We start from the raw sequence: 23304 nt of genomic DNA, 5'->3' as shown, positions 1-23304 counted from the left end.
GACACAGCACATCAGAAAACTGACACTCTGTTGGAAAGGATAAATAGTTGTTGATATGGTGGAGCTCATACGTCAAAATCGACGGGAAGGTCCATCAGCATATAAAAAGAGGAGCAATTAAGAGAGGCTCAACACTGATATATTCTTTGTTAAAGATATGTTCTTTTATAACTTCATAGTGTGTGTGTAATATATATATATATTGCAAGCAAAATCCAATCCCGCATTTTGCTAAATCCTACCCTCTGATGAGAAGGAAAGTATTTCTTCGAAACTCTGCAGATTAAGGACAATCCATTAATTTAGTTTTTCCTTTTTAAAATTAAATATATTTTTAACTCTTTTCCAAAGTGCTTTTTAACATGTTTTATTAACTACTTGTTCTTATTATAAGCTCTATCTCCTATTTGGTTTTATTGAGTTTTTACATCTGGTTGAGATTATTTTATAAATATATTAATAATTTACTTAGTTTTGCCATCTTGGATCATTTTGGCAAACTTAAGTGTAATTCTTATTTTATATATATATATATATATATATATATATATATATATATATATATATATATATATAGCAAAAATCGTAATTAGTAAAAACCTGAAGAAAGTACTCAATACTATTGCAGAGTAAATATGCGTTTTATTTTTTTATTACCGTTTTATCTGTTTAGTTACACATGTTTCGGTTACTGAATTGTATTAGCGATCCAGTAACTTTGTCAGACTTTACAGAAAAAGTCTTTCTGTAAAGTCTGACAAAGTTACTGGATCGCTAATACAATTCAGTAACCGAAACATGTGTAACTAAACAGATAATATGATAATAAAAAAATAAAGCGTGTATATATATCTATATCTATATATATATGAGGAAAGGATAACAAATTTATATTAAATCAAAAAGATAAATCTCTAAACGCTTTTTGATCCGATAAAAGGAGGATGGACCTGTAAATTCACCCTTGTCCGTTCGTCCATCCGCACTTTCCTCATATACTATGCTGTTGAATTTTTAAAAATTTTGAACAAACATTAAACATGATATGAGTAAAAAAGTAACAGAACGGATTTTTCCAGGAAAACTCTGGTTGCCCCCATCAAGGGTGTCTTTCAGGTTAAAATGGCTAAAACTGACACTTTTGTGTTTATTAAAAAAAATTGATGCCTTGGATTTTTATAAAACTTTCTGAAAAGGTGTAACTACCTGATTTCTATATAATTTTGTTTGTCTATACTTCGAGATAACTCTTGGGTGTGCCCCAGGGGTTCTTTTAGGGCTAATAAAAACACTCCATATTTGGGACTATTTTACCATATTTGTTCCAAACTTTCTGTGTATGTCTATTTAGCAGTTTTGCATGGTGCTGAACTCAAATTTAAATATGTTAAGGCCTTGGGGACTTTTGGGACTAAATGGGGTGAGGGCAAATGATGGACTTAGTCATTTCTTTTTTTTTTGCATAGTGCAGAACTCAAATTTACATATGTTAAGGCCTAAAATTGCACCGTTTGTTAATTTTCATCATGATTTGAAGCCCGTGAAGGACTTTTGGGGCTAAATGGGGGGGGGAGGGTAAATGCTTTTTATGCCTCGTTCACTGTACATTCACGGGGAACCATGCATGCTAACAGAGAGGAATTTATCGATTTTGTTTAAAATCTAAACTGGCAAGAATGAATATATCAATGTTTGATGAACTCTTGATGATCAGTTAGCTACGTTGGTTTTAGACATTTCATTTTTTCCTTTTTTTATTTTTATACAAATTTTGGATGCAAATACACCATAATAGCAAAATTCAAAAATTGAAAAAAAATTGATTTAAAAAAAAAAAAAAAAAATAATGGTATCGACTGACTTTTGTGTCAATTTCAACTAAAAGCAATGATATATACTTAATTAGCAGGTCAAAAGTACTTAAATATTACTGCATTATTTAAAAATATACAAGTTTTAGATCTTTACCGTAAAAAGAAACATCACCATATTTCTTTGGGAACACGTGACATAACAAGGGAAGTAACTCAGTTATTCTAGAAACAAGGCAAGTAACTCGTATTTATGACTGTTAACATACAATTTATTTTTTAAAAATTGGCAATAGTTACACATTATTTACGTCCGCTTGGAACTCTCTAGTATTTTTTAGTCAAATTTTGTTTTTGCTAATTTTTTTACCTTACTATAATTCATATTTTTTAGTCAAATTTTGTTTTTGCTAATTTTTTTACCTTACTATAATTCATAATTTTTAGTCAAATTTTGTTTTTGCTAATTTTTTTACCTTACTATAATTCATATTTTTTAGTCAAATTTTGTTTTTGCTAATTTTTTTACCTTACTATAATTCATATTTTTTAGTCAAATTTTGTCTTTGCTAATTTTTTTACCTTACTATAATTCATATTTTTTAGTCAAATTTTGTTTTTGCTAATTTTTTTTACCTTACTATAATTCATATTTTTTAGTCAAATTTTGTTTTTGCTAATTTTTTTTACCTTACTATAATTCATATTTTTTAGTCAAATTTTGTTTTTGCTAATTTTTTTACCTTACTATAATTCATAATTTTTGGATATTACTGGAACATGGCAATAAAAAGTCCATATTAAAAACTTCACATTTTGCTATTATAGTGTACTTGCACTAAAATTTTAAATAATTTACCTCTTAGATAAAAAAAAACTATAAATTCCTCTCTGTTAATATGATGATTAAAAACGTTTAGAGATTCATTTTTTTTTTTTATTTAGTATAGAAATTTTTGATCCTCTCCTTATATATTATACACACAGGCTCCTTCAGTCTTTGACAGACTATGGATACCCACCAAGAGGTGCCTACGCATGGCAGGCGGTGCGCAATCTCCAACCACACCTCTCCTAAGTCAACAGTGTTATATACCAGTGGCAAGTGAAGTGTATGTACAAGACGACTGGAAACAAATGCCGAGATAAGCGGAGAGCACATACAACACCTAGAATTCCCAAATGGTCACCCATCTGATACTAACCAGGTTCAACATTTCTTAACTTTAGTGATTTGACGAGAACCAGTGTGTCAAAGCGATTATGCCGCATATATATATATATATATATATATAATATATATATATATATATATATATATATATATATATATAGAGAGAGAGAGAGAGAGAGAGAGAGGAAGAAATTAAGTAAATGATGATCCACATAAAAAAGAATATTTTCCGTTTATTTAGTTATTTTATTTTATTTATTTTTTAACATCATATGTTTGTATGTATCAATTAACAAAATCTACAGAAGCGTTTTAAAAAAATAAATAAACATGCGTGTGTGTGTGTGTGTCTATGTGCGTGTAGACAATCCAGACAACAGCGTGCCTTTGACTCCGTCTGAAACCTAGAACTATAATAAATCTATAAGTCCAAGCTTTTCGTAAAAAGATTCTACTTAGCATCCACTTAGCTTATCACTTACATCTGCTCATCAATCCATAGCTGTATATGTACACAGGTCTATAAATGTGTGTGTGCGTATCCTGTGTATGTATGGGTACGTAAAGAAGCATAAGTGGTAGTGCGTGAGTGTATATGCATGTATGTTCACATATGCGAGCATGTTCCTCGAATGCGTGGGTGTCCAATTCAAAGTTTTATGAAAGACTTAGTTTTGAATAGAGGCCACACAAGTTGCTGACCATTCCATTCAAAAATGTTGGAAGGGTCATATTCAAATAGATCTTTACCTTAATGGCTATACCAATGCCCCTCCTGCTGCTAACTCTACCCGTACACTCATGTTCTCTATCATTCACACTGACGAAGATTGAAGGATCGGTAAAAAATTATGTGCTTTTGAAGGAAACATTCTCGTTTTTTCAAAAGACTTATTGTATTCCTACATGTCAACACATAGGAAATAAATACATTTATTTTTCATATTGATTTTTTATTCATACATATTTAAATATATATATATATATATATATATATATATATATATGGTGAATAAATGACAAAAGACTATATTCTAAAGTTCATGATGTTGACCATCTTATAATTTATTCCTTTAATTCAGTTGACATATACAATTCTTGAGAGTTTTGGATTTTAATGATGTCTAAACGCACTATATTTCTGGATTTTAATAATGTTAAAACCCACTTTATTTCCTTTTGACAGATTGTTGCTATTTCTTCAGATGAGTTAAGGGCAAAATAGATTCACTGATTGATATAATAATTAAGTAATTGATTTTGCGCTACGAAACAGATATTGCCAAGAATTGTAAATGTCAACTGAATGAAAGGAATAAATCATAAGATGGTCAATATCATGAAAAGATGGTCAATATCATGAACTTTGGAATATAGTCTTTTGTCATTTATTCACTATATTGCTCTGTAATTACATTGAGCTTCTTAAATAAGGATTGGTATATATTATAAGAGAATAAAATATATTTCCACAGAAATATATATATATATATATATATATATATACTATGGAGTTATTAAAGAATATATCTCTAACAAAGAATATATCAGTGTTGAGCCTCCTCTTAGTTTCTCTTCTTTTATATGATGATGGACTCTCCCGATTTTGATGTATTAGGTCAGCCACAAGTTGTTCGGGAATCCACACAGATGATTTCTTTATAGTGGTGAAGGCTTTGTGCAGAACCAGTGACTGCTACAAGGCAGAGCATACAGTAGACCTCAGATTTTTACATCAGAGTGTTTCCTTATCCTAGATGCATGTCTTAATGAAGACTGGGGGTGCATCTCTTTCAGTGAATTAAACACGCCTCCAGATACCAACCTGGAAATTCCAACGTCTTGGTGCAGTACATACAGAGTGTACTCTTCCCAAAAATTCTACACCAAAACTCAATGAAAGAGTTTGGTTGAGACCATTCCTCAGAGAGACAGACAGACAATGTCATATATATATATATATATATATATATATTTTGTGTACAGAAAGTTGTTAGTTGAGACCTGTCTCAACTAACAACTTTCTGTACACAAAATATAAGTACGCTCTTAAAATTTGGATTTTCCTTTTAATTGAGCACTCTGCTGGAATTCTTTTTCCAAAAAAACTAATCATATATATATATATATATATATTTTATCAGATTAGAACCGGATTATTGGTTCTCACAGCCTGTTGACAAGGCTGAATATATCAATGCTTGATGAGCTCATGATGGTCAGTTGGTTACATTGGTTTGACCATATTTAGAGTAGCGATTCTTGGAGAAGAAAATGAGGTGGAAGTCTGAACTAGTTAGATGATCAAAAAAAACTTGGATGCACACCATAAACAAGGATTTTAGACAATGGAACTTGAATAGAATCAATCCTTAAGAACACCAAAATTTATATATATAAGTGAAATAGTCTGTCTGTATGTGTGTGTATGTGCGTGCGTGTGTACATTTCCCTACAAAACTACTCCGTCAATTTTCAGTCTACAGACTCGAGATCTGACATAAGGGGTATTGAGATTTGGGGAAAATCTTTTTAATCGGTTTTCAGACAGAAATTTTAGTAGTTTCTTCGGTGTGTACTCACTTTTGTTGCCAGGGATCTAGCTTTTAATGGCTATATTTTGAGTTATTTTGGAGGGGAAAATAAATTAACTCTGTTATATATATATCCTGCAGACAAACTACTTTTCATTATGTCAAAAAATAATTTTTTCAGTACTGTCCCATAAAGAGATATACTTAAATATTCGAAGAAATGTGAGGGGGGGGGGTGTAATCACTTTTGTGATACACTGTATATATATATTGATGCAATGTTAGACTACTAGACTATTCGATTTTGCCATAATAATAAATTCATCAATACACCCCTTAACGTACTAATTTTACACCTAACACCAGCCACTAGAAATTTAAACTTGCATTAAATGTATATTTCACAGGCCACGTGAATGGCAATTGCTGTGTTGAACATAAACACTGGCTGTCATTTACACAATCATAAATGACAACCAGTGTTTATGTTCAACATGACAATTGCCAATTCACTTGGCCTGTGAAACCATAACTTGAATTAAATTAAAGCAAGATAAGATATTAATCGCAAATTAAAGGGAGACTACCACCAGCAAGAGCAATGTATACAAGCTAATGGCATGCTACAGACAGAGACATCTGTTGGCCACCTAGTAAACTAGTCTGATGTCAGGGGGGATTAAGTTCCCGTTTATGACTTTGCCTACATCAAAAGAGATGCCACACTATGCATTGCCAAAAATTTGTTGTATGTTTTGTCTGATAAATAAAGAGAGACAAATTCATGCGCATTCCCGATGACGCATAAAATAGCAACATGGTGTTGCTACGCTGAAAACCAAAATAACAGAACATTTTCAATAAGTAAAAAATATCAGTCCACGAAAATGATCGTCAATTTTCCCCAAGATGATTATACAAAATATGATGAGATAATTTGTCAAAATCATTTCAGGAATAAAAATGATAAAAAAAAAAAAAAATTGAATAAATAATTAGGGGGTGGGGGGTATGGGGATTATTTTGGATCGCTACGATCATCAGAACTTCCTTTACCCCTGTGCATTGTCGGTAGACCGTTCCAAGAATTCTGCTTGATTGGTTTTACATTACAGGAATACGAAGTAGGCATGTTGGGCCAACCAGAACCGAGGAGTGGGGGAATTGGATAGCCCCGAGACCACAAATAGTTGCTCTCCCAATTTTGAGGCATTTCATGTAGGTATGGGGTGGCCGAGTTAAGCCTCGGGAGACTCGGTGTTGGTATGCGCATTGTTGTCTGTGGCTCCCGGTAACTATGCGGTGAATGCTGGGGCTGCTGCTGATGCTGGCTTTGTGGGTGCTGCTGATGCTGCTGCTGTTGTTGTTGTTGTTGTTGGGGATGTTGGTTTGGGGTCTGCTGAGATTCAATGCTCTTAGTGTTAGACTTTGGTGAAGAGTGTTGTTGATCATGGTGATAATGATGGTGATGGTGGTGGTGGTGATGGTGGTGGTGGTGGTGCCGCTGCTGCTCATGTTGGTCACGCTGCAAAGAGTCTTGTTGCTGATCGCCCCGGGGTGATAGGGTGTTGAATCCTGTCGGCGACGACGAACAAGAGTTTGGCGAAGATGATGATGGTGGGGGCGGGATCAGCAGTGGTGGTAGAGGCAGGGAACCCTTACCCTCCAGCAGATGATGATGGCCGTGATTTACTCCCATCGTATGACCAGCTGTACTCTCTTTATCACCTTTTAATGTAGATGAAGGAGAGAGCATGATCCCGCTTGATGACGATGTCGGATGATGCTTTGGGTACATTTCATAGCTGCCGTGGGTTGACGGCGTCGGCGATGATGACGTCGAGATTCCTGAAGGCGACAGAGCTGTTGGCACATTTTTGACAAACAGATCGCAGCCGGTACGAGTACGCTTGTGGTTATTCAAATTGGCCCTCTGCGAGAAAGCCTTACCACATGTATCACACTTAAAGGGTTTTTCCCCGGTGTGAGTTCTCATGTGTAGCTTAAGGTTTCCCCCTTGCGAGAACGCCTTCGGACAAAGCTGGCACCGGAATGGCTTTTCTCCTGTATGAGTTCTCTCATGGTTTAGCCACTCGGTCCGCTGTGAGAAAAGTTTGTTGCAGAACGAGCAATGAAATGGCTTCTCGCCGGTGTGAATGCGGGTGTGATTCTTGAGGCTGATCTGCAGGGTGAACTCCTTTGGACAGAACTCGCATTTGAACATCTCGCCCGTGTGGATCCGCCGGTGGTTGTCGAGATTCGTCTTCTGGGAAAAGCACTTCTCGCAGAGGTCGCACTTGAAGGGACGCTCGCCTGTGTGGGTCCTCATGTGCAGCTTGAGGTTGCCCTGCTGGCTAAACGACTTGGCGCATACGGTGCAGCAAAATGGACGCTCGCCGGTGTGAGTCCGGAGGTGGTTCTTCAGGTTGATGAGCAGCGTGAACTCTTTTGGGCAGAACGTGCACTTGTAAAGCTCGCCCGTGTGTGTCCGCTCATGGATTTTGAGGAAGAACTGGTTGCAAAACGGCTTCTTGCAGTAGCTGCAGTAGAAGAGGTCGCCCGTGTGGAGCCGGTTATGGTCGTTGAGGTTGACCTTCTGGGAGAAAGCCTTCCCACAGACATTGCAAGAGTATGGTTTTTCTCCTGTGTGGGTCCTCAGATGAAGCTTCAGGTTGCCTCGCTGGCTGAATGCCTTCGCGCATACGCTGCACTGAAATGGCCGCTCACCTGTGTGAGTCCGAAGATGGTTCTTCAAGTTCGTCTCCTGCGAGAAAGTTTTGCTGCAAAAGTTACAGCTAAAAGGCTTTTCCCCAGTATGAACACGTTCGTGGATCTTCAGGAAGAACTCGTTCGAGAAGGCCTTTTTGCAATACTGGCAGTGAAGCATGTCGCCTGTGTGGATGCGGTTGTGGTACGTCAGGTTGATCCGCTGTGAGAAACACTTGCCGCACGTCTCGCATGAATATGGTTTCTCCCCAGAGTGGGTTCGTAAGTGAAGCTTCAGGTTGCCCTGTTGGCTGAATGATTTCGGGCAGAGCGAACATTGAAACGGTCTTTCGCCAGAATGCGTTCGCAAGTGATTTTTCAGGTTGATCTTCTGCGTGAAAGCCTTGTCGCAAGAATTACAATCAAACGGACGGACGCCCGTATGAGTCAGCTCGTGGTTTTTTAAAAAAAACGGATTCGTAAAACCTTTCTTACAAAACGTGCAAAAGAAAGTCTTCTCGGCGCCATTCCCACTGCCAGACACTTCCCCCTCGGAAGGACTCTGTCCTGGATGTGTATTCAGCTCATTTTCATTATTACTGGTACCGCCACTATTACCACTACTACTACTTGCATTTGGTATGTTCAATGTTGTTCCCGTGTTATTTGACGGATCGCAACAACCATCGTCATTGTGGTTACTGCTGTGGGTAAGCGAGAAATCTTTCCAACAAAAGTTATCGCCTTTATCCAATGCATTCATTATTTGAGATTTGTCAGGTATTTTTAATTGACTGCCAGGATTGTAAATTGGTTGGCTGTAAAAGTTGGATTGGCTGTGCATATTCATCGGAAATACAGGTTGGATCGGATACATCTCGATGCTTTGTATGTTAGAGACAACTTTTCTTAAATTTTTTTTTTAATGCAATATTTTGTTACAGACGTGATAATTTTTAATAAATAAAATATAACTTTAATTTTAACCCTAAACTAACAATTTTAATATTTTCCAAATTTTTAGGATGTCTCTCCTTTTTCTGTTTCAGGCTCAGGTATTTAAAATAGATATTAATCTAATACACAAATCGTTATTGCATCAATATGTAATCATTTTTATTTTGATCATAGTAATAAATTTTTATTGTTATATAATATGTAACATTATATAATATATTTTATTTATAATATCATATATTTTGTATTAATATATAATATTTTTTATTGATTAAAAAAATCAATATTTTGTTACAAATTTGACTATTATTTGAATAGAATAAAACTTTCTTTTTAATGCCTGTCAATTTTAATACATATTTTTCCAAATTTTAAAAACAATTTTTTTTTTTTGCATGTATATTACCTAGGCTTCAGCTCTAAAATATTTGAAATAAATATTAATCTAATTCAAAAATATTTAAGATAATTCAAAATAAGTTATAGTATTAATTTATCCTCATTTTCATTGTAATAAATTATTTGATATATTTAAATAACTATTTATATTTATGTAATAATAATAATAATAATAACACAAATTCATTTCCTTAAAATAAAATATTCAGTTTACGTTTTATATTCATTAAATCGTATTATCAAATCATTTAATATTATCACTGTGTAATTTTTATGTTTAAATTTTTTTTAGAATTTCAAAAAGTTAATTTTCTAATTAGATTTTGTCAATCATATTTCATTTATATTTAATATCTATTTCATTTTATATTTAATGAATTCATTTGCAGATTCAATAAAATAATGCTCTAAATTTTATTTATAGACTAGTTTTATTCTGTTTGATCTTGGGTTATTTTTGATTCATTATCAAGATCCATTTTTACATAAATATCATTTTTTAAATAAAAAATTAATTTTTTTATTAATTTTCTTTATAAGATTTTTTAAATATAAGCAAAATTAAATAGATATATTTTAACATTCTTTTTAAATATATACACAAACATATATATATATATATATTGCTATCTGCATACAGGAAATAGATTTAGGATGAGATTTGAGTCTAATAATAGTTTAGAAGTTTCGCATAAAATGCTGACTGTTTTGAGATTATGAAGTGTTGTTTAGAATATATCAGCAAATAAGATTGGTCAAATACTTTGATGAACAAAAGGTATGAAAAAGTCATCACAGAGGGATAAAAGTAAAAAATAGGTCCGATATTTTTGCATATAGCTGCAGCACACATATAACCAAATGAAACTTGCAGTCTTTGTGGAAGATAGGTACGTTTTTACAATCACAAGTATTTCTGGCTAACAAGTTTTCAAGGTGTTTGTTTTAGTAAAAAAGGTTTTCTTCTAAACTTTTCTTCTTTATATAATAATTTATCAAAGTTTGTCATCTATGGCTATGAATCTCTCAAATTGATATTTGATTCTGACTAGCAATTTTTTCTTTTTATCCTTGCACTATGTTATCTCAAAGAAAAAATTGCATTCCGATTCAGTTCCTTTTCAAAAATACTTATTCCAGCTCGGACAATATTTTTATTATAAATACTGAATAAAAAGGTTGAATGAGGCTCACGAGCTAGAGATCTTGCACAACTGTAAAGAATTAGTCAATTTTTTTTGACGTTTTCTTAGAATCTTTTTAGAAACAAATTATTTTCGAACAAATATAGATCTCTTTTCAAATTGTGTATTTTCTATAATTCTTTTAAAATAAATTTTTCAAGAAAAATCAAGATAATAAATTATATGACAAATTCCTGTTCTTATTAAAAAGTGCTTCTCTTTTCTTCGGATGTTGCACCAACTGAAGAAATTGCTAAATCTTTCATAGAGAATTTTTTTGTTAGCGACATGGGATTCCGTGCATAGTTGGGTCAATTTACAATTTGGTTCAACATGTCTATCTTTGGCGTCCATCTTAAGTTTAACAGGTACATCATGTTCAATCTTTTTAGGTGTTCAAGTCATTATTATGAGTGGTTCGTTTTTTAGCCTTCATTTTGTAAGAGTCTGAAAAAAAGTAAAAAGAATAAAAAAAAAATGAATTTCTGATAAATAACCAATATAATTGGATATGACAAATGTATTACAATACACATAAATACTAGCATACATACATATATATACATATATATATATATATATATATATATATATATATATTAATAATGATTTTTATACCTACAGGCATAATGGTTTTGTAATCATCAGTATAGAAAGTGATAATTACTGCTGGTTAGGAGATTTGAGCACAGTTATAAAGTTAACTTTTGACTCCATTGGCTGGGCCAGCAGCAATTAACATGGGAATTAAAGGAAATTTAGCACATACAAATGCCAAATACAGGTATAACTAAGTAACATAGTCAGAGAGCATTCTAACAATTGGAAATGTTGCGTATCGCTAGTTGATTGACTTTTGTTAATTTCTCAGGGTCTTATAATCATAAATATTTATAATTATTTATACTTACAGATACTAATATTTTATACTTTTTATACATATATATATATATACATTTATATATATATATATATATATATATATATATATATATATATAAATGAAGGATTAATAATTGTGAAATTATCAAGTTTACACAGAGGGAAAGATAACAAAATCCAAGTTTTTCATATACAATCGTTTCAGAAACGGTATCCTTTTATTTATTTGTTATTTACAAATAAAAGCATTGAGAAATAATTAAAATATTTCTGTATATAGCTCTAGGTAACAACACCTATTGAGCTTTTCATAACTGCAATACTCCTTATTCTTATATGCCTTGTCTATAACACTCTCAATATATATTCACACCGGTCCTCACCAGATCAAAGTTAAGCAATAGTGAGCTTGACCAGTACCACATAGGTAACTATTTGAGAATACTAGGCACTGTCTGTACTGTGGTAGAACATAGAAATTTCCAGGCTGATATCTGGGTGTGTGTATAATCCACGGGGAGAGATGTACTCTCAGTCTTCGTTAAGACATGCATCTCGGAGAAGGAAAGACTCTGATGTAAAACCTGAGGTCTACTGTCTGCTCTGTCTTGTGCCAGCTATTGCACCAACTGGGATTAGCAGTGTACCAAAAAGTGTGCTTGGTTCTACACAAAGCCTTCACCATTATAAAAGAAATTATGTGTAAATTTCTAAACAACTTAGTTGTTATGGATTAGCTCATACGTCAAAATCGACAGGAGGGTCAACCACCATAGAAAAGAGGAGCAATTAATAAGAGGCTTCTTTAAAGATATATTCTTGGATAACTTCATAGTATATATATATATATATATATATATATATATATATACATAGGGATTTTGAACTCAAAAGGATGACGCCATCCAGCAGAGCTAACCTAACAAGCCATTTTTGTTATAGAATTTTCAGAACGTGAGAGATTATATATAATTATTTCCACAGCCCAAAGAACACCGCAGCCCACAAGAGCCATGCCAGCCAACGAACCGGAAGTCTAAGACTCGAGTTTCACCCTAATTTGGGCTCATCAGTCAGACATATGCGCACCCGGGATTTGAAACGCTTGCTCAGTTGGTGGAGTGCTTGCCTCGCATGCAAGAGGCTCGGGTTTCAAATCCAAATGAAGGCCCAAATGAAGGCGAAACTCGAGTCTTAGCCTTCCGGTTTGTTGGCTGGCATGGCTCTTATGGGCTGTTGTGTTCTTTGGGCTGTGGAAATAATTATATATAATCTCTCACATTCTGAAAATTCTCTCTCTCCTGCTATATACATATTCTACCGATCATAAGTTTGGGACCACCATAAGTATTCATAAAGTGTTCAATTTAGCACAGTCAAATTTGCCAAGTTTGTATTTTTTGTTATATTGCACTGAGAAAAATTAGCACTTGTACCAAAAAATGTGGTTGGTTCTGTAATAGGTTTCACCACTATAAAGAAATCATTTCTGTGGATTTCCAAACAACCTAGTTGTTGTGGCAGAACTCATACGCTGAAATTGATGGGAGTACCATAGTCATCATCATCATCATACATAAAATTAAACTTTTTATATTTTAACTATTTTTTTACCGGAAGCAAATTTTTTTTTTTTTTTTTATATATAGCTAGTAACTTTATATATTTGTTTATAGATTGATTCTTTACGAACAAAATATACTCTGGATATTTTCACAATATGGACCTTCATTTAATTTTAAACTGGCTTTTTGGGTTTCGCTTTATTTCAATAACTTATTGGATTATAATGGTGATAACTTAAAATTGTTTAATTCATAAGAACCCATAATATAAAGCAAAAATATTTATATTCGAGTTCAATAAACAGAGATAAATTATAGAGTGAACCCCACCTCGGAATACCACTCATGTAATTATTAATGAAATTCACAATTTCTTCTGCCATCCAATCATAAATAAACTCTGTGTCTGACTTAGCCGCTTAGTTTTAATTTTTTTTTTTTTTAAATTTGCTTACCATTCTGTTCTAGCTGGGGATGAGGCATCCTACTGGATGTCAAACATTCATCCGCTATCTCATACATTGCAACCAAGAGATCTTTTTTAGATTCTCACCGTCCCTTTAAGTGCTATTGTTTGTATTTTTTTTTTTTTTTTTTTTTGCATTTTCACCCCAAACAAAACACAGTGCCACTTTGATGTAGGGGGGTTACTATCTGGGTCTGGGATATAATTTGTAGCGATATTATGTGGGGAGCTGAGCAGCACGATGTCTGTTTACACTACACTTGAAGTTCTGCATGTCAGCACAGTTGGGGAAACAGGAACCTGGAAGGGAATTCCAAAGTCTAGAAGTCCTAGAGAAGAAACTATCAGGGTAGAAGGCTTTCTTACATCTAGGGATATCTACTGTGTATCTCTCTTGCCTTGCACTTGGTTCACCAGGTATATTTGTTCGGTAGATTTAGAAATCCCTTTCCATGAGTTTGGTTGCTCCTATAACTATTAGAATGATGGAGATCTTCGTAAGGTTCCAATTTATTTTCATATCGTAAATAAGACGTTGATATTTGCAGACATCTCTTAGGATATTCGACTTACGAACTTGGTGACAAACAACAACTTATTTTTTGTGAGACTTTTCTCTCACGAACATAAAATCATGAATTTTATTAAAAAATCTGTTTACGAATGAGAATGACAAGATGACTTCACAGCGAATAAAAAAACTTCTAAATTGCCATCAAAAACATACAGGGTATTGATAAGGTCCGTTTGCATTTTAACAGTTATAACTTTATTTGTATTTGCGAGACATATATTCTGTAAAAATGATTAGAAAAAAGTAAATTTATATTTTTAAAGTTAAGCTGCATACACTATTGTTTCCACATGTCCCCATTAAAAAAAAAAAGAAGTCATTATAATTCTGTTCAACCAACCAAATGACACAGTTTACTTTTTTTCTTAGTTAAATCCATGGATCAAATTAATTCTGAAAATAAATAAAAATAAATAAATAAATAAATAAAAAAAATAAACAGAAAATATTTTTTTTTATTTATCTAAAAATTACTGCAAATTTTGTGGTGAAAATGTTTTTCAATAACTATACTTAAAGCTAGGTACATCAAGCTTTATAACGTGTTTCAACGATTATTTCTACACCGCAAATACAAATAGTTATGTATTTTAAAAGTGTACACAAACTTCATGAACACTCTGTATATCAAAATATAAACCCGAGAGCAAATAACGAATTTGTGTGCAAGACGTATAGAAGAATAGGGATAGATGAAAACTCAAAAGTATATTTGGATTGCAAAGTTATTGAAGTTGTTGAGAAGTTGTGTTAATATAGTGACACCATTGAAACACAGGGAGGAGCAGGTGCTAGCATGATTGCCAAAGTTACGAGTGAACAAAATAAATAGAGCAAACCTTTATCATTACTAACCAGCAGTATGGACATTGTTCTGTAAAAAATCCGTTTTAAAAAAGTGGGCCAAAAACATGGATATCATCACTACAAGAAATTCAGTAATTCTTAACCATTTTTGAAGCGCATATTATTCAGATTCTTTGGACTACTATTCTCATCTTGAGTGCCATTTTGCCAATGTTTCCGTCAATGTAACCTTCAACCTTCTTCATGTGTATCTCATTAAACTCTGGAATGTTTCTGTCGAACTCGGGAATTTGGACAGAATTTCAGAAGGGAACCGTTTATTTACTTCATGGAGATAGCATACTCTCATTCCATCAGCCATTACTGGATAGAGGTCCTAAGTAATTCACAATTGTATTTTTCAGTTGCCCACACCGAGAATTGAACCTTCAACCTTCAGGAAGATATCACTTTTACAATTGATTTTTACAAATACTCTAACCACTGCGCCATGTGTTCGCAGTGGTTAGAGTCCAGTAGTAGAGAACAGTAGTTTGAAGAATCCAAATAATACGAATAACCAATCCTAATCAGAAAAATTATGAAACGTAATATTTTTGAAGCCATTCTTATGAAACTTGATACTCTTATCAAGTCAAATTATTTTGTCTTTCCTTCTCCCATGAGAAAAGTTTGCTTATCCACCTAAGCAACGGCCTTTTTCTTTTCTTTCTTTTTTATTGTTCCACACGGAAAATAGATTGAGGTTTGAGTCTAATAGTAATTTAGAAGTTTTGCATAAGTAATCACAGAGATATGAAAATAAAAATAGGTCCAACATGTCTTTGAGTAGCAGCAGCACAGATATAAATAACCAAATAAAACTAGTAGCCTTTCTCGTGGATAGATACGTCTTTACAATCATATATAATGTCGCAAAAAAACAGATATAATAGAGAAAATGGACAAGATAAAACTGGTAAAACTGGTAGACATACCATTACAATCATATATCTGGCTGACAAGTTTACAAAGGGTTTGTTTTAGTCAAAAAAGGCTGTCTTCTAACCTTTTCTTATCTTACTAGCAGGCCGCCCGGCATTGCCCGGTCATAAAATACGCTTAAATATGATATTTTGATTAATGCAGATTTTGTATTTACTATTATACAAGCCAAGGTGCCTGGCGTTGCTCGGGTGTTTGGAGGTGTGTGTTGAGAAAAAAAAAGTGGTAGTAGGCAGGCAGGCTCGGATCTGTACCGCAAAGGAGGAAAAGAACGTTAAAAAAAAAATGACATCTTTGCTGTTGTGCCCATCGCCAAACTGGAAGTGACGAATGTTTAAATTAAGGCTAGTCAATCGAAAAGAGAGGATGACTTTTGAAAATACTGGCGAAAAAAGCGATCCCTCCCTGTAGAAAAGTGCCCAGTTGAGGGTGAAGTAATATATGCTTTTAGCCAATTTTTCAATATTTGTCGTCTGAAGGGTCAAGCTTCAAAACACCAATCTCGCAAAAATCCGTCGCCTCTGTTCAAAGTTTAAGGCAGACATACAAACATACATACATACATACATACAAACAGACAGGTGAGATTTATATTATAAACTAGTGGGGGTGCCTGGTATTACCCGGGTGTTTAGAGGTGTGTGTGTGTGTGTGTTGGAGGGGGGTTAGATCAAAACAAAATGGGCAAAATAATTACCCTGTTTAAATATTATAAAATAAAAAAAAACGATGTTAAACTTCTTCAAAAAACCGGAAAACCAAAAACAACATTCGGGTGCCCGACGTCACCCGTGTGCTAAAAGAATAAAAACGTTTTGGTAGGTAAGTAGGTAGGATCAAACACGGAACCTTGAGGCAAAGGTAGAAAAGAAAAATCCTGACGTGTTACCCGTTCGGCTAGGACAGCAGTGTAATTAAAGTTAACTGACCAGTAGGTTTTTGGTTTTCATTCCAACTTTGGTTTTTTGCTTCCTCAAGATGTTGTGGGGAGGGGCAGCTCCCTATAAAAAGGGGAGTGTCCAATTGAATAGAAATTGTCTTATATAAGGGGTTTCCCTCGCATTGATCAAAAGCTTATTGCTTTCTGGATGTTCCGGCATGAAAGCCAGGAACCACACCTCCGCATGAAAGCCAGGAACCACACCTCCGCTTCAGATTAGTTTCACTTTTATACGAAAAAGCCAAACTAACATGAGAGAAGCTAAAATAGCAAGAATTTTGTAAAAATCGATGTAAATAAATCTAAACATGACGCACATTCGCAAATCGTAGATATTATTATCTAGAGGGTATATAAACAGTTCTAAGATACAGTAACCCCCCCCTCCCGAAAAAAGCCTTTGGCGGACATACAAAAAATGTGCACACACATTTTGTCTTTTATATATATAGATTATATTGGACCCAATATATAATAATTTAACAAGTTTTTTAAAAATGACTCATGTGCCACCACTGAGAATCGAAACCAAAATGTTTAGCTTACAATTTACTTTTTCCTTTGCCGTTATTGCCTGAGCTATGAAGACATATTTGATACAATGCTAAAAATTAAAACATAAACCAATAGCTATTATGTTCCACATGCAGATTCGTAATGCCGTTGTTTGACCTTCACCTGGCAAATTCCATTTTTTTTTTCCATTTTTACACTTTTGCACCGATTTTCCCCGGCTAAAACTCAAATATAAGGTTTTGCATGGGTTCGAATACCCTATATATTAAGTTTCATGTCTGTATACCAAAAACTGACCCAGGAGTTTTGTAGGCAAAATTTTTTAACAAATATACATATGCACACATAAATATATATAATAATAATAATAATAATAATAATAATAATAATAATAAATAATACAAAATCTGCATAAATTTAAGCATATCTTATAACCAGGCAATGCTGGGCGACCTGCTAGTAATACATATTTCTAGTTGTAGGTTCTGTTCAATAACTGAACCACTGACAGCTGAAGGAATTCATTTTTCACACAGGTTTGATATTTATTATGTTTGTCTTTTATATGTTCTTGCTTTGTGCCATTTTTTTTTCTAATTATTCACTCGTGCCATTTTTTTTTCTAATTATTCACTTGTGCCATTTTTACCGTTCACCATTATCCCTAGAAGTAAAAATTTTTATATCCAAAATGAAGATTTTTTTTTTTTTCCTCAATTTTACAAGTTTTTTTTTTTCACTAATCGCAACAATTTAACTTTGTTGACTAGTCCGGATTAAAAAATAATTAAAATTAAATAAAGAAATTTAATTCAAGAAATCAATTAATAGTATTAATAAAACATATTAAATGGACATAAGTAATTAGTGATAACATTGTATGATATTTTGTTTGAAATTTTTTTCTTTTTTAAATGGAGATACGAAAATAGGTAAATATATAAATCTTTAAAAAATACTTTGCAAGGATGCGATATAGGTAAAATAGTTTTGCTTGTTTTCTTTTCCTTATAAGGAAATGGTTTCCATAATGTTTTATTGTTAAAGTGTTTTTTATTCAATAAGTCTGAAGAAAGGCTGTTCTTGTGAAAATTTTCAAACAACATAATGTTTGGATTTGTCCGAATAGTCTTAAAACAATTGTAACTAACGATGAAATACATTATTTGTTGTTATCAACCCATTCTTTGAAGTCTTAGTTTTTGTTAAAATAATATATATAATGCAACAATACTTGATTTTCTTTTTTTACCCTTGGCCTTTAAGCTAGGATCAAAGTGTTATATCTGTTCGGATACAACGCATCTTTTCTGTCTTTGGTACACGAAAGAGAAATCTTTCTAGGGCATCTCATTATTATCGTATTCTTCAAATTGTTTTAAACAAAAATCAAACGGTTCACAACATTCAATTCTGTTATAGCGACTACTTCCAGCAATTTTTATTTAAACCTTCATACAAGCATCTACCGTATATTTCGGCGTACAAGACGACCCTTAAAGTTAAAAAAATCATCTTTAAAAACCAATATTTCATAAGATGCTGGGTGTTATAATCTCTAGCCTAGGCTAAACAAACATTGTTTTGTGATTTAGCAGTCATCTTATACAAACGATATATATGATGAATTTATTAAAATTTGCTCTAATTTTGTAGCCCGTCTTATCTTATATGCAGAAATATACGGTAATGCAAGTGCCTAATATCAAAAAAAAAAAAAGTTAATATCTAGTTGAACTTCCCAACCCGTGCCCCCCCCCTTTCCTAACCAGTTCCAATTTCCTTCTAAATCAAGCCCTATGACTAAAACTTGGATGAAAATTGCTAGTGGTTTGGCAGAAAACAGTCTTTGCTTAAAAAACTTAAAAAAAAAAAAAAAAGAAGCAGAATTCTACGACAAAGCAGAGGTTTCACATCCCACCTACATCTTTTAACTAAGATAAGAAAATATCCTCATATTTATCATTAGAGTAAAAGTGATGCTATAATATATGAGCAGTGTACCATGAATATAATAATGTAATGGCATAAACGTGGCTCACTCTGTTTGGTCGGGCATGCACATGAGCAATACAATGTTCTCTAACCCTAAGTCCTGGTGGCTACACTTTTAACTTTGTTAACTTTTAACAAGTGATAGACCCTTCAAAATGCAACCAGAAACTCACTGGTCACTTAAATTTGCTGCTCTAATGCTATGGTTGGTTGGTTGTTTTTGTTTTACGGCATATCAACCCTTTTCGGGTTATTTAATGCCGAATCCAAAGATTTTGAAGAAATTTTTTTTAATAGAATATATTTGTTGTTTTCACGTCAGTTTCTATTTAACCCATAGTCGCCGTGGAAGTAAGGACGTTTCCTTCCTTTCTTCTTATACGTCATCAGAGGTTCCAGCCAATGAAAAGCAAGAACGGTTTACGTGGGACATTCGAGTGAAGGAAATGTCCTTACTTCCACAGCGACTAGAGACAGAACACACGCCTCACTCCTCAGCTCCTGTTAGGTAGCCAAGAGGAGCATTGAACATTAATACAGACTTTACAAAATGCACTGTCTTTCTTTGTAACCCGAGTTTCGGGAAAACACACATATATATATTGGATATATAAAACCTCATGAATTCATAACAAAATCGCGTTACACGTCCTCATTTTTATAAGAAGACAATGTCTTCTTTTACCAGTATTTCTTTCTATTTCAGCGCTCCAGTTCTCCCTGTTATCGGAGGCGCCCCGAAGTGGTGACCTCTAATTAGTATCCATGTTAATGTATGGTAATAATACCATAATGTCTCCATAGCAATTTGTCTTGTTTGGCGTAAATAGGAGTAAAAATAATAATAAAAAAAAAAAAAAAAGATTGTAGCAGTACTCAATCTTTGAATGCATTCGATGATATTTAGAATAAATTTGATATTTTTTGTTGCATCCATTTTAAAATAATTTGAAGCATATAAGGTAGCAAAGACAAATATGGATATTGTTGGAGAGAAGTTCATCTGAAATGTCAATGGAGTGTTAGCAACAAAAGAACACGACACGAGAAATTCTTGGAAATGTTACATTGGTTGCTTCACTTCCGGAAAATAATAACCTGGAATTATATATTTCTTATCTTGATGAATTTTACTTTGTTAAAGATTTATTCTTTAATAACATAATTTATTATATCGTGTGTATATATATATATATATATATATATATATATATATATATATATATATATAACAATTATGTTATCAAAGAATTAATCAAACCTTTTCAAGATGGAATTATATATTTCTTAACTTGATGAATTTTACTTTGTTAAAGATTTATTCTTTGATAACATAATTTATTAGATTGTGTGTGTGTATATATATATATATATATATATATATATATATATATATATATATATATATATATATATATAACAATTATGTTATCAATACAATTATGTTATCAAAGAATTAATCAAACCTTCTCAAGATAAGAAAAGCTCAACACTACTAAGAGGAGCAAACAAATATATTAATATATTAAACGAAAGACTAGGAATAAAAGTTTCTATTTACTTGCCTCCCCACAAGAGTAAAGTTAGACACAAGGTCAGTTTTTAAAGTGGGAAAAACCCAGCTCCCCAAAAAGGGTCAGTCTGAATAGAAACAAAAATAAAAACTGCTTCAGTCTAGAAGGATTCCTCCTCCAATGATCAAGGACAGAAAAGGTGAAGCGTAGTATCAGAACAGATACTACATTTTGCTCCTAAAAAGTTATATATAATTTCATTATATCATCAGAAGAATAAAGAAATGTAAAGGGGAAAATTAAGAAAATTTTATGTTTCCTTATTGGTTTGATGATATATACATATATATATATATATATATATATATATATATATATATATATATATAAAAGATTGTTTGAATTTTTGTTTATTTTTTTTATTAGCGATTAATTTCTTAATTTCGCTCCCTGATCGATTTCTCTTATTATAAGAAAGGAGTTATTTGCCCTTTGTTTACATTTTTCTTCACCCAAATCTTAGGACGTTTTTTTTTATTATATATATATATATATATATATATATATATATATATATATATATATATATATATATATATATATATTAAGGCTTCCTTCAGTCTTGACAGACTATGGATACCCACTGTAAGGGTTCCTGTGCATGAAATTTTTGTGGCAAGAGTTGCGCAATCTTCAACCACACCTCTCCTGAGTCGACATTGTTACCAGTAGCAAGTGGAGGTTCAGGACGACTAGAAACAATGCCGATATAAGTGGAAAGCACATACAGCACCTCGAATTCCCAAATGGTCACCCATCTGGTACTAGTCAGGCTCAACGTTGCTTAACTTCGATGATCTGATGAGAACCGGTGTGTCAACGTGATTATGCTGTACACACACACACACATTATATATATATATATATATACACACACACACACACACACATTTTCAAGATGTTGGTCTTTTATTGTATATAATTGTTTCAGCCCCAGCGTTGGCATATAAGTAAAATCAATTATAATTTTGCATAACTGGGTTTCATCAGCGCATAGGAAAAGCAATTTGTCAAGAGTTTCACAATCTTTTTTATTAACATGGCGGGTATGAAAAAATTGTATGCAAAGTGTTACCAATAAAAGACTAACATTTTAAAAATGAGTAAATACTTGAATGTCTGTTCCTTCTAACGTGATATCTTTCTGAAAATATTTATAGCTCTAGTACCACAGTATTGAGCTATCTACAAGATTGTTATTTATGTACATGCCATTACTATCCTAAGTAGTTAAATTGAATATTTAAAAAAATGTTTTTTTAATTAAATTTTCACCCCAAACAAGACACAGTGCCACTTTGAAGTAGAGAGCTACTATCGGGGACATAAGTTGCAGGGGTATTATAAAGGGAGTTGAGCAGCAACATATCTGTTCACATTACACTTGAACTTCTGCATATCAGTACAATTGGGAAAGCAGGAACCCGGAAGGGAATTCCGAAGTCTAGCAGTTCTGGGGAAGAAACTATTGGAGTAGAAGGCCTTGTTACACCTAGGGATCTCTACTGTGAAGGGGTGGGATTTAGCTGCTTGTCGGGTTTGTCGGGGGTATTCATGTCTAGGAGGTACAAGTGCTTGTAGTTTGTCATAACATTCACCATTAAAGTACTTGTAGAACAGGCAGAAAAATGCAACATTTTATCAATGGGACAGAGGCTGAAGCCTAGATGATAGTTCAGGACCTATCAGGTTGGTGACTCTCTTTTGAACCTTGTCCACGAGTGAGAGACAAGTAGCAGATGCACCAGAACAAATGTGACAACAGTACTCCATACATGGGTGAATGGTGGCTTAAAGAGGTACAGAATACTTTCAGGCGTAACTAGCTTTCTAGCATGGTAGAGAGAGCCCACCTTCTTCGCAGCAGCTTTGGCAATGCTCTCAATGTATCTATTCCAGTTCATGTTTCCTGTAAATATTAGGCCGAGGAGTTTAAACGAAGTACTTTGCTATTGGTGGTAGAGAAGGTTTCTTGTAATTATTGAAGGAAACAAGCTTAGTCTTGGCAGCATTGAATGTGACCCTCCATTTTTGTCCTAATTCCACTACAGATTTGAGGTCATCCTCTAGTGTTTTTGCCATTTCCTTAGATATGTGTTCATTTGTTTTCCCCTCATGCCTGTTATAGAGAGTGGTTTCATCAGCAAATATACCCATCTCCAAAACAATTTTAACAGGGAGGTCATTTATGAATATCAGGAATAATAAAGGTCCAAGAATAGACCCCCTGAGGTAC

General features: G+C 33.3%; 1 protein-coding gene and 1 pseudogene across 1 annotated transcript; both read right to left on the bottom strand.

The window, feature by feature from the left end:
- Positions 1-5057: 5057 nt before the first annotated feature.
- On the bottom strand, positions 5058-9489 carry LOC145242598 (uncharacterized). Its single transcript, XM_080105705.1, has one exon. The coding sequence runs from the start codon at positions 9100-9102 to the stop codon at positions 6538-6540; it is 2565 nt and encodes an 854-aa protein (XP_079961831.1). The 5' UTR covers positions 9103-9489; the 3' UTR covers positions 5058-6537.
- Positions 9490-21789: 12300 nt separating this feature from the next.
- On the bottom strand, positions 21790-21906 carry LOC145243163 (5S ribosomal RNA; annotated as a pseudogene).
- Between the last annotated feature and the right edge of the window lie 1398 nt (positions 21907-23304).

The sequence above is a fragment of the Euprymna scolopes genome, chromosome 21, assembly GCF_053919585.1.
Source record: "Euprymna scolopes isolate OS-2025 chromosome 21, ASM5391958v1, whole genome shotgun sequence".
In the NCBI taxonomy this organism is placed as follows: domain Eukaryota; kingdom Metazoa; phylum Mollusca; class Cephalopoda; order Sepiida; family Sepiolidae; genus Euprymna; species Euprymna scolopes.
The sequence above is the reverse complement of the archived record's forward strand: the minus strand, read 5'-3'. Positions and strand labels throughout refer to the sequence as shown.